The sequence below is a fragment of the Monodelphis domestica genome, chromosome 2, assembly GCF_027887165.1.
Source record: "Monodelphis domestica isolate mMonDom1 chromosome 2, mMonDom1.pri, whole genome shotgun sequence".
Classification (NCBI taxonomy): Eukaryota; Metazoa; Chordata; class Mammalia; order Didelphimorphia; family Didelphidae; genus Monodelphis; species Monodelphis domestica.
Genome location: NC_077228.1, coordinates 490434238 through 490447048, shown reverse-complemented (window position 1 = coordinate 490447048; position 12811 = coordinate 490434238). Strand labels below are relative to the sequence as shown.

The 12811-nt window shown below is 35.3% G+C and overlaps 1 protein-coding gene across 3 annotated transcripts in view; it reads left to right on the top strand.

Moving 5' to 3' along the window:
- The window catches only part of SPAG17 (sperm associated antigen 17), a 285233-nt gene that overhangs the window by 120925 nt on the left and 151497 nt on the right, over positions 1 to 12811 (top strand). For all 3 annotated transcript variants that reach the window (XM_056819265.1, XM_007485278.3, XM_007485281.3), the window contains exons 14-15: positions 4115 to 4354; positions 5178 to 5438. In XM_056819265.1, the coding sequence (XP_056675243.1) occupies positions 4115 to 4354; positions 5178 to 5438 (501 nt within the window). The remainder of the gene's footprint in view (positions 1 to 4114; positions 4355 to 5177; positions 5439 to 12811) is intronic.

Here is a 12811-nt window from a genome sequence, read left to right as displayed (position 1 = left end):
ATTAATGCCACAGGGAATAGAAAAGACAGAGTCACTGACCTCATTGAATTTAAAGTTTTTCAAAACAGTATGGGTACCTCCCCTCCTGCCTTTTAAGAGTAAGCTCCTAGAAGATATGAATAGTTTTCCACTTGGTCTTTGAATTCTTAATGACTTTCAAATATCTTTCTTTTCTTTTCTTTTCTTTTTTTGGTCCCCATCCATGATTTCATTGACTTTTAGGAAACTAGTAAAGCCAGTGAAGAAACTCCTGCTAGAATGTAGTTTAGGGCCTCCTTTGAAATTCAGTGTTTTTGAGAATTGCTTGGGTAAATGAGAGGTTAAGTGAGTTACTCAAAATCATCCAGTCATAAGTGATGTTTGAACACAGATATTCCCTACTCAGTCAGATTATTTATCCACTAAGCAGAACTGCCTAGCTCATTAAGTACTATAAGCATTTGATGCTTGTTGAATTGAATTGACTCAGTCTTTGAGAGTGCCTAGAAAAAAAATCATAACTGTAGCCAAACAGTAACAAGAGTCTCAACTATGCTAGACAGATGTATAGTCCCTTCTAAGATCCATTTCTTTAAGCTCCTTTAGCTTGATAGTACCTGTAAGAACTTGTGTTCAATAGAAGTAGCCTTTGAGAACCTAGGGTTGATTCCATGCCACCATGTAGTTCTAGTCTATACATCTTTAATTGAATCCCAATACAAAATTTTAGGGGGGAGAAAAGGACCAAAAGGACCATCTCCTCCAACCCATACTGGAAAAAAAATACTCTTCAAAGAGTGTCCACCAAGGTATCTATCAGCCTTTCTTTAAAGACTTATAGTGTGGGAAAAACCCACCTATTCCCAATGAGGAAGCCCTTATCAGTTTTAGGCAGTTGTAATTGTTCAAAAGTCTTCCTCACATTAGGTCTAAATTGGCCTTCTCAAAGTTTCTGCCCATTGTTCCAACCATTGCCCTTTAGGGTGAGCAGAACAAATCAGATCTCCTTTACACATAGCATCCTATCTTTGTTCCCTGCTCCCCCTTCTTTTAAAAAATTCTAATTTAGCTATTAGATTTACTTAGTTTTATTTTAATTTTTAATTTTTTTTACAGTTGATTAAAATTCATTTTCTGTCTGGAAGACCAAAGTTTAAATCTAGTGTCAGAAATCACAAGTCATTTAATCTCTCTCTCTCTCTCTCTCTCTCTCTCTCTCTCTCTCTCTCTCTCTCTCTCTCTCTCTCTCTCTCTCTCTCTGTTTTTCTCTCTCTCTCTCCTTCTCTCCCTCTCTCCCTCATGTTTCTTAACTGTAAAATGGGGGAAATAATAACATCTGCCTCCCAAGGTTATTGTGAGAATCAAATGAGATAATATTTGTGAAGCTCTTAGCACAGTGCCTGCCATACAGTAGGTTGTTTCCTTTCTTCCTTCCTTCTCTTTCGCAGGATCCCACCAATGGGAAAAAAGAAAAGGAAGAGAAAGGAATAAAGGCCATTGCCACAGATGTGCCTAGTTAAATAGAATAAATTACAGAATTAACCATATCCAAATAGATATAGATATAGATATTATTCTGAACTTTGTATCCATCACCATGGGAGGGTAGCACACTTCATCATCATTCTTCTGAATTTCATTCTTTACCTCTTCACTATGCTAAATATCTCTAATACCTTCAATCAATCTTCATAGCAATCAACCTGTTCATGAAAAAACATTTATTCAGTTCCTACAATATGCCAAGTACTATTCTAGGTGGTCGAGATACAGACACAAAAAAATGAAGCTAACTTTGCACTCAAAGACACGTTCCTGAATATCACACAGATTTTAGATCATTCATCATTTTATTTAGACACATCTGGACATTCTCTAGCTCACAGAAGCCCTAATATCTTTCCTAAAATATGGTGCCTCAAAATGGGCACAGTACTCTATCTATGGTCTAACTAATTCATAACACAGTGGAACTATTTCATTCTTCTTCCTGGAAATTGCATGTATCATAAAATTACCCAAGATTACATCCAATTTTTTTGGCTTCTATCTCATACTGCAAACTCATATTGGGCTGATGGCCCATAACTCCTCTCCTTTCTGTCTCCCAGGTCTTTTTCACTATCTCAAAAGCCCCTCCATCTTGTATTTGTGAGGTTATTCTTTTTTTTTTCAACTCATATAAGAGTTTCCATATTATCTTTATTAAATTTTATCATATTTTATTTGTCCCAGAATTCTAGATTATTAAGATTTCTTTGAATCCTGATTGTTCTCTGGTATGTGAGTTCTCTCTCTCTCCTTTTGTATTATCTACAAATCTGATAACCACATCATCTATCCCTTTATATGGCCATTGATAAAAATATTGAATTGTGTAGATCCAAGCATAGATCTCTGGGTTCTTCTATTAGAGTCGTCTTTCCTAAATAAAACTGAACCACTAGTGATGAATCTTGGGATCTAGACATTAAGCCAATTTTCAGTCCAACTAATTGTATTATCATCTAGCTGACAACCCAGCAACTTTTCTGCAAGAACCACATGTATTTTACTGTACTCCAGGCAAACAAAATCTACAGAATTCTTTTGACCTAGCATTTGGATAATCATACCAGAAAAGAAATTCTAAGAGGACTTGTTCCTGATGGTGCAATGCTGATTCTTTGTGATTATTGATTTTTTCCAGATGTTAATTAATTCCTTAATAATATATTGTAGAATCCTCCCCACCCCTTGAAAACAGAGCCAAGCTCACTGACCTATAGTGTTCAGATTCTATTCTCTTGCCCTTTTTTTGGAGGGTGAGAGGTAGGGGTGGAATTGAGATATCCATTCTATCGCAGTCCTGTGACATCACTCCCGTTCTCTATAAACTTTTTTAATCGAACCGATTCTGATAAACCCTTCTTTCACTTTCATGTCATGCATTTGTATTTATCTTCTGTTTCCTGACTTTGATTTCACCATCTAGACATCTCTTTTTTAAACCCTAAATTGAATTAGTGAGTTCCCTATGCATCCATATCTGTCTCTTCATACAATACTCCCTCCTCCCTTTCCTACTTGTTAGACTTGTTTTTCTTTGCATCTTCAGAATTTTATTGTTCAGAACTCCTCATCCCTCTTAGGCTAACTTCTATTGTAAAAAATTAGTTTATTTTGAAATAAGAATGACATTAATAAATTAAGAAGCACAGGATTTTAGATTTAGAATCTTAGCAATCCTCAAGTCCAACCCTTTAATTTTACAAAGAAATAGACGGGATGATAGCCTGTGAAGAAGACACATCATAATATTTCTTTGATATTCTGTTAATGGCAACTAAGTGGCTTGGTAAAAGAGCTGGGGGTGGAGGGAGAAATAAGTATTTATTAAGCCCCTACTATGTGCCAGTCACTGGGTAAAGTGATTTACAAAGATTTCATGGAAGTTGGTTCTATTATCCCTATCTTACAGTTGAGGAAACTGAAGCAGAAGAAAGTTAAAGAGAGTTGCCCAAGGTGACAGAGGTAGCAAATGTCTGATAATAAATTAAAATCTTCCAGAATCCAGGTCCATGGCTCAAGCAGGTGCAAAATACTGGACCTGGAGTTGGACCTGAGTTCAAATTCTGACATAGACACTTTCAAGCTATATGACCCTGAGTTAGTTCCTTAGCCTCTCTTTGTCTCACTTTCCCCATTTAACAGATGGGGATAATAATTGCACTTACCTCCCAGTATTTTGGGGAGGATAAAATAAAATGCTATTTGTAAAGCATTTTACCAGTATTAAAGTGCTATATAAATGCTAGCTTTTATTATAGATACCTAGTGTTTATTCATTTGTTAGGTAGTCTGAAGGCAAGTAACTAACAAACTATTGATTAATATAGATAGATATCTGGGCCAGGATTTTTAACTTCTACAAACTGTGAAAAAAAATTTCCCCTTATTGGCTTAAGACCCTGAGTTTAAAGTTGTAGATACCAACTGATTGTGGCTTCAAGAAAATCCTGATTACCTCTTGATCCTTTGACCCTTCCCACCCAAAACTTGATGCTCATACAACTCATTTCACTGTCTTCTTCTTTGCCTTTGTTTGGCTATACAGGTGGCCTTCATTCCATACCTGTCTTTGACTCTGTTACAGAACTCTTGAGCTGGAATGAAGTAGAAAGAGCCTTCAAAGTATTTACTTTTGAATGTCTACAATTAACCGAAGTAGATGAGTCTGGAAAACTGAAGGCTCCCAAGATGGAGGGTGCATCTGATTCTGAAGTATTTCACATCCCATGGGACAATCCTGCCAGATTTGCTAAATATATAAGACAACAACAACTTATAAAAAGAAATATAGAGGACAATGTTACTCCATCATCTGTTCTACCAGGTACCATTTTATTAAAAGAATTAAAAATATTCTTGATTTTTATCATTGCTATGTTTTCACAATGTTGTATGTTGTGAGATCAATGTATTTAACCTAGATTCAAGAAACTTGAGTTTGTATCTTTCCATTTGCTAGATAAATGATCATGGAGAAGTCTTGGACCCTTAGCCTTTTCATTTGTAAAATGAGGAAAAGAATATTTGTACCATTACCAGATTTATTTGTATCAACAACAAACCATGTTTAGATAACATTTTTTAAGATATGAAAAATGCATTACATAGATGAACTCATCTGAGTTTCACAACAACACTGTGAAGTAGGTGCAAAAGTGTCCTGGTAAACGTTTAACAACCAGCTCTCAAAACCACAACAATAACACTAGGACAAATTTTAAAGTTTAATCTGCACTGTTAACTTTTTCCCTTCACTTAAATGTAGACTATCAACAAAACCATGTCATATACTTATTTATAGCATTTATGATCTCTGAGGAATAAATACCCACACTATGAATTTAAGAGTTGGCTCTCTTGGGTGAGTTTGAGCTGCCTTCAGTACCCTTCCAGGTAGATAGTATTTATCATCCTCAATTTACAGATGAGAGACTTAAATCTTACAGAAGCTGAGTTGCCCAAGTTCACACAGTCAGCAAGGGATTGGGTAGGATTTGAACTTAGCTGTTTTTGATAATAAATCTAAATACTATGCCATAAAAAACATTTTTGTAAACATTAAAGTACTACATATATGTATGTGTACATATATATGAGCTATTATTATGACTCATGTTCATGTCTTTATTGGATAAAATTACCTCCAGAAAAGAAAACAAAGTTTTCCCAAGAAGACTGGCTCAAGAGTAACAAAGATGAAAATAAGAAATCATCAGTGGATTCTTCTAGTCAGAAACAATCAGATGATATGAAAAATAAATCATCGACCTTTTCATCTACCATTAAACAAACGGAAAGCAGCAGTATAAAAGCACTATTTATTGAAAGCATTAAAGACTCTCAGACCGAAAGCAGACTACAAGGAGAGCAGGAGTCTAGCACCAAATTGACAAAATCAAAATCCACAGGTAAATAAAATTAGGGCATATGGGAAACTTCATAAAAATGATTAAAATAATGAAGAGAACTATAGACATCTCCTGATATTCAGAGCTAGTTAAGCCTTGGAAAAGACTTCAGAGGTCATCAATTCCCAATCACCCTTGACACAAGCATGAACCCCATTCCTTACACATGATACATGATTCTCATCTTTCCTCTCCTTGAGTAATTTGAGTGATGGGGAACTCAGTAGTTAAAAAGACAAGACAGGGGCAGCTGGGTAGCTCAGTGGATTGAGAGCCGGGCCTAGAGATGGGAGGTCCTAGGTTCAAATCTGTCCTCAGCCACTTCCTAACTGTGTGACCCTGGGCAAGTCACTTGACCCCCATTGCCTAGCCCTTACCACTCTTCTACCTTGGAGCCAATACACAGTATTGACTCCATGACAGAAGGTAAGGGTTTAAAAAAAAAAAAAGACAAGACACACCATTTTCAAATAGTCCTTCATTAGGAATTTCATACTTATATTGATACAAACTCTCCCTCAACCTAACTTCTACCCATTATTCTTTGACCTCTGGGTCAAGCAGAGTGAGTATAATCCTACTTCTACATGACTGTTCTTCAACTATTGAAAGAGTAAAGATTCCATCCCATTTCTTTATAACCTAAGAGCATTGGTATCAGTCAAAAATATGATTTCAAGTTCTTTCTCTGAAACCTATTAGGTACAGAGCCTCATTTTAATTTCCTCATCTGAGAATTAGAGCTAATATTCGCCCTGCCTGTTTTATGGAATAATGAAGGATATGCTAATTTGGAAAATATGCTGATGTGAGCTATCATCTTTATTTCAAATCTCCTCATTACCACTAACATCATCTCTTAAATGTAAGATGACTGTTGCAATATGTAACAATGAAAAGCATTGTTTTTATTCAAATTCTGAAACTAAGATGTTCAACAAAAGCAGGGATGTCATTAAAAAGGGAAGAATTTATTAAGCTCCTACTATGTGTCAGGCACTGTGCTAAAAAAACACTTTACAGATAACTCATTTGATCCTCACACCAACTCTTAAAGGTAAGTTTTATTATTATCTCCATTTTATAGATGGAGAAACTGAAGCAAACAGAGGGTAAGTGATTTGCCCACGGTCAAAAAATAAGTGTCTAAGGTCTGATTTGAACTCAGATCTTCCTGACTCTGAGCCCAGAGCTCCATCCATTGTGCCACTTCCCTGGCTCATTGTCATGGTGTAGAAATGCAATCTCTTACTGAATTTATGAAACAAGAAATTGTTTTTCTTCAATGCAGATTTAATAGAATGAAGTTATAATAGAAAAATGAGAATCTAGTTCTGAAAAAGAAATACTGTGGGGTTCATCCTCAGATCAACAAAGACTCAATTCTCCTGACTAATTTTACAATCTGAATGAAGAATGCAATATTGTACAATTGGGGCAATGGCCCTGACATTTTACAAGGTACTCAGCTGTTACTGGACAATACAACCATGTTCAATATGTTTTATTTTCTGAAGTAGAAAAGTGGAGTAGGCACATAGAATTTCCTCTAGCAAAAACTATTAGCTGAAATAATCAAAAGTTTCCTGCTTAACCATGCTAGAACAGTCAATTAGAACATCTTATTCTTCAGTCAACGATAAAGCCTCCCTTCCCAGTGGTATAGACAATGGAAAATGTGTCTACTGGACAAACTTCTGACTGTTGCAGACCTGAAGTAAAACTCTGGTTATTTAAGGCTTTCCCAGAGAGTACTGTGTTCTACTAAATAGGCAGCCCCATTTGTTTACTGGCTTGAACCAGGATTTTGCTTCTCTTTCCTTTCAGGTCCAAACAACCTACTTAATTCTGAAAATCAGTCATTCTGAAAAGCATCACCAAGAGTTATAGAACAGAGTCTAGACAAAGACAGGGAATGTGGTCAATATTGAGTGGTGGAGATCAAAGAGAACTGAGTGGTGTTTTGGGGTGTCTTTTGTTATTGTTGTCTTTGATTATTGTCAGCAGGTGATTTTAAAGACATATCAGAGACAGCATAGTATAATCGGTAGGACTCTACTCTAAGTTAGGAAGTCTTGTTAGTACAAGTGCTTCCTCTGACTTTGTGACCCTGGGGAAATAGATCATTTAACTTGTAAATATTCTGAGCAACTCTCTAAAATGCAGAGATGGTGCCACTTTGGTTTAAAAAAAAAACAAAAAACGCATTTCCTCATCTGAAGTTCTTTCAAGTTCATATCCCACCCATGTAATTGAGTACACATTTTATCTTCTTAACATGTAAATTCCTTAATAGCATGGACTTTATAAGTATCTTGTACAAGGATGGGCTTAATAAGTGATTTTTTTAAATTAATCACTTACAGATTTCCTTCCTTTTTAAATCCTTAGGTATTTAAATTTTAAATCTTTAGGTATTTTAAAATACTATATAAAACTAGATCTTTCCGGGTATAGAATGATTTGGCAAATGATAATTATAAATGTGGCCCCAGAATAAATGTAGCTGATCTTGTAGCTATCGTCAGAAGATTTCCCAAGGGGAAAAGAGCATCCTGCTAGTAACAATACCAGAAAGTTATTTTTCCAAGGGGAAAAACTCTTTGGGATTGTAAAGTATTTGAGAGTTAGGTGGGTCTTCTTGACTCCTTTCTAGACAAGGAAAAGGCCTGGATCTTTAAATTTTATGAAATATCAATCAACACATTTTTAAGTATTTACTATGTTTCAGGCATGTGCAAAGTTCTGGGGACACCAAGGCAAAAACATGATCCCTGACCTTGAGGACCTCCCCAGTAGAAAAGACAAAATCCAAATAGCTATAAGATATATGATTTATATGTATAATATATTATATCTTAATAATACATATAATAAGGTAAGATATAATGTAATAAGATAGATGGAGAATAGTTGGAAGGTGATCCCAGAGGGAAGTGGGGATGGGGGTCCCAGATGTAGTTAACCAAGTAAAAAGCTATTGTAAGAGTCCAGGTAAAAGGTGATAAGGGACTGACCCTTATCTTAGGTTAAGATTGTATAAATAGAGACAAGGGAGGGAACAGATATAAGAGATGTTGTGGAAGCAGAATTACTTGCCCAAGTATAGTAAGCAGCAGAAGTGAGATTTGAATCCAAGTCCTCCAATTCCAAAAGTGTTTGTCTCCTCAACATCCATGCAACCTCTAAGCAACCTGACCATCCTAAGATTCCCTTACTATCTGGGTGCTCACACTGCCTTCTTCAAACATTCTCATTATTTCCATTGAGACATCATCTCTATTTATTCCCACTTGAGACATACAACTGGCCTTCTTGGTTCAAAATTAACCTGATATTGTGTGGCTTTAGTGTAGCCTATGAAATTAAAGTCATATGAATGAAGATGAGGACCGGCCATCCATCAGAATGTTTAAAAACAGTTCAAGTTTTCTTGGCAAATGCTAAATCCTCTTCCTCAAACAACTGTTGCCACCTGGTGGCCCAACCAAGTGAATGGGTATCATTGTGTTAGTGGCTGATTGGCAGTAGGTTGGTCCCAGATCTTTAGTTGTCAGGGTAGAAGTAGTCACTAATATGAATGAACAATTCTGAGCTGAGGGGTTACAGATAGTTCAGTGTATTTATGATATTTTGAAGTTATGATAGATTTGAGGGAAAGCTCATCCTTTGAATTTTGCTATAGCTGTTCAACAAGGTTTTCTTTAACTCTCCATCATGGATTTTTCACTATTTCAAAGTTCCATTGGACTACTATGGCAGTAATTCTTTAAGAATCATTTTCATTATGAACTAATTCATAATGCTGACAAATACAAGCAAAATAAAATGAGAAATAAATGTTCATGAGCAATTAATTAGAATTAATTATATCCAAAGAAAAATAAGAATGCATAAACTTTAAGTAAATATTTTTGTATCTTCTGGTTATTTTTCTGCTTATAAAGTTTTTTTTAAATAAAAGCATATGACTGAAGATTTAGATCTAGGAGGAATGTTATAGGTTGTATAGTACCACCCCCTCTCATTTTACTGCTGAGGAAACTGAACCCCAGAGAAATTAAGTAATTCTTTCGGAGTCACACAAGTTGTGAATTGCAGAGACAGGTTTTTTCCTAGATCTTCAGACTCTGCTTCTAGTATTATTTCCACTATACAAAGATGCCACCTCAAACAAGCTGAAGAAATTTTAGGACACAGAGACATAAATATATAATATATGAATATAGTATATGTATGTGTTACATATACTATGTCGATGTTGTATATATAACATATTTACATGTTACATAGAATATAGCTACATAATGCATAACAGATATAAAATATAGATATATACATGTACTTATATATGTTATATGCTATGTCACATATAAGTATAGTCATACATGTAGAAAATCTATTTTTACAAATATGTTTATAGATGTATATGTATGCATATATGCACACATTATATATGTAATCATATTTCAGTTTAGAATTACACTAAGACTTTGGGGATATCCAGTAAGTATAGCATATATACTAAAATACATAATATAGATAAATAGTACTACTATAAATGGTAACTCTATAGCAGTGATATTTTTGCAAAGTGAGCATCTAAGTGACAAAATGGATAGAGTGCTGGGTATGTAGTCAAGAAAATTCATCTTCCTGAATTCAAATCTAGCCTCAGACACTTACTAGCTGGTGTGACCTTGGGAAAGTCATTTAATTATGTATTACTCCGTTTCCTCAACTGTAAAATGAACTGAAGAAGGAAATGGCAAACCCCAGGGGGTCATGAAGAATCAGACACAACTGAAATGACTGCGCAATCTTTGCAAAGTCTCTTCAAATAATGAATTCAGAATGGTTTTAGAGTACCCTTTTTTTCTGACAAAATGACTAGCACACAATTTTCAGAGCATATTTTGTGGAAGCAAGAGGATTTTTTTTTCTCTCCTTTAGATTCTGAAATTCAGGAGGGGAGTATCAGATCTCCCAGAAATCTGGCAAACCACAGAACAGAAGGATTTTTATTCCACAGATTTCATATCAATTGCTCCAAAGACTCATGGGACATTGAGGTCTATTTAAAGTTGTAGTTGTATTGAGTTTTTTGGGGTGGATGTATTTAAATATGCAGCAAACTGAATTTTTCTTTGTAGCATTGACCTAAGACAAAATAGAACCTCACCAGTTCAAAAAACTGATAAGTTAGAGCTTAGTCAATAAAATTTCATTATGGTTTCCAGAGAAGAAAAAAGTTGGCACTTACATGACAATTGTAATCATTTGAATCCTAAGTGTGTCCCCTATATTAAGAAAGAGAACATTTAATCTTTGTACTTTCCACTGATTAACTTCCTCTTTAGACTCTTCGTCCCCTATCTATATCCTTACACCATGGATCTGGGAAAGAAGAGCACCTCCTATCCAGGCTTAATGTGAAATATCAACTAGCTATAACTTGTCCTAACTGGTGCATGATAACATGGTGTTAGTGAAGCTAAAGTCACAAATTCATTCTTTATCTGAACACATTTAACTTTGTATATTAAATGAGATGATATTTATAAGGCATTTAGCATGGTGCCTGGTACATAAAGGCTTTTAATAAATGCTTGTTTTCTTCCTTCCTTCCCATACTCTGTTGTAGTATATGTAGTAGATAACATGCATTTATCAACAGTAAGTTGTGTCAGATTACTTTTATTTCTTGACAGGGTGGACTGGACATCAAATCAGGGGATTAGTATAGATACAGTTTACCTAGATTCCAGCAAAGTATTTAATAAAATCTTTCATTCTACTCTTATAGACAATGGAGAGAGACAGTTACACAATCAGGTAGATGCAAAACCCTTTGAATAACCAAATGTGTTTAGGTCAACATGGAAAGAATTCTCTAGTGATATGCCCTTGGAGATATGTACTTGGTCCTGTGCTGGCTAAGATTTTAATCAATAATTTGAATAAAGAGTTATATGACAAATTTACTAAATTTGCATATGAAATAAATTGAGGGTTATTTAATATGATAGATGGCAGGAATAACCAGCATGCTATATGACAGTCACTATCCCCAAAGATCTTGGCAGGATAGAACACTGGGCCACATCTGATGAGATTAAATTTAACAGGAATACAGGTCTCATAATTATCCAATAAATAAACTTCCTAAGTACATTATGGAAGAGGTACACCTAAGATAATGGTTTGTATGAAAACTTGTGAACTTGTTAATGCCATATGAGTCAACAATGGGAAGTGGCAGTGATGGAGTGGGGGAGAGATCTGATGTGATTGTGGGTTGCCTTAAAGGAGATAGGGTCCAGAACAAGGAAGCTAATAGCCCCTCTGTTCTCTGCCCTCATCAGACCTCATCCAAAGTGAGTTTAGCTCTGATCACCATACTTCATGAAGGATACTAATGAGCTTCAGAGAGGTTGAATAAAAACAGCTCAGGATTATGAAGGATCTTGAGTTCAAGCCACTTGAACTGTAGATCAAAGGAACTGAAAATGTTCATCCTAAAAGAAGATTTTTGAGGAATGTTATCTGTCTTATATAGCTTAATTTCTTGCTCTTAGTCACAAAGAACAGAATTAAATATGATGAGTTAAACTTGTAGAGATACATATAAATAATTATTTTCAAAGAATGCTTCCTACTGATTAGTGTTCTGCCTAGACAGATATTGAGATATTGAAATACTGAGACCTCATTAGAGGTCTCCAAGCAAGAGACTGAATATATCACTAATCACTCCTAACAAACGGAGGTTGCAAACTTGATTGTCATCCAGGTATGGACTTTTCTGAAATCATTTCAGAAATCCCTTGCAGGCCTAACTTTCTCTGATTTCACAAGAGGGTCCAAGAAAGCATGTGGATGGAATAAATCAATGAAAATTGATATTTACAAAGAACTTGAAAGTTTACAGAGAGCTTTGAGGTAGTCAGGGTAAGTATTAACATCTTCATTTTACAGAAGAAGAACATATGCCATGGAGAGAGATAGAACATACAACTAGTAAGTACCAGAAGGATAGCAGTGACCAGAGTCAAATCTAGTTTTCTGACTCCAAATGGCTGTGTTTTCACCAAATCATGTTGCCTCTAAAACATTTAGATCTTGTATTTAACCCACATTCATTCAGCATGCATGCATATATGATAAACCTGTGGCATTATCTTCACATAGGACTCTTATTATTCTGGTGGTAATGTTACCTTCCAAATCTAGAGTAGATTCATAGAAATTTGTAAGAACTCTCTGGCAGCTATCACTGTATGACTGGACAAGGGCAAATAACATTTGAAGAGATGGCATGTTCATAATGTTTCATAGGTGACATTGCACTGGGCCTGGAATTGGGAAGAGAT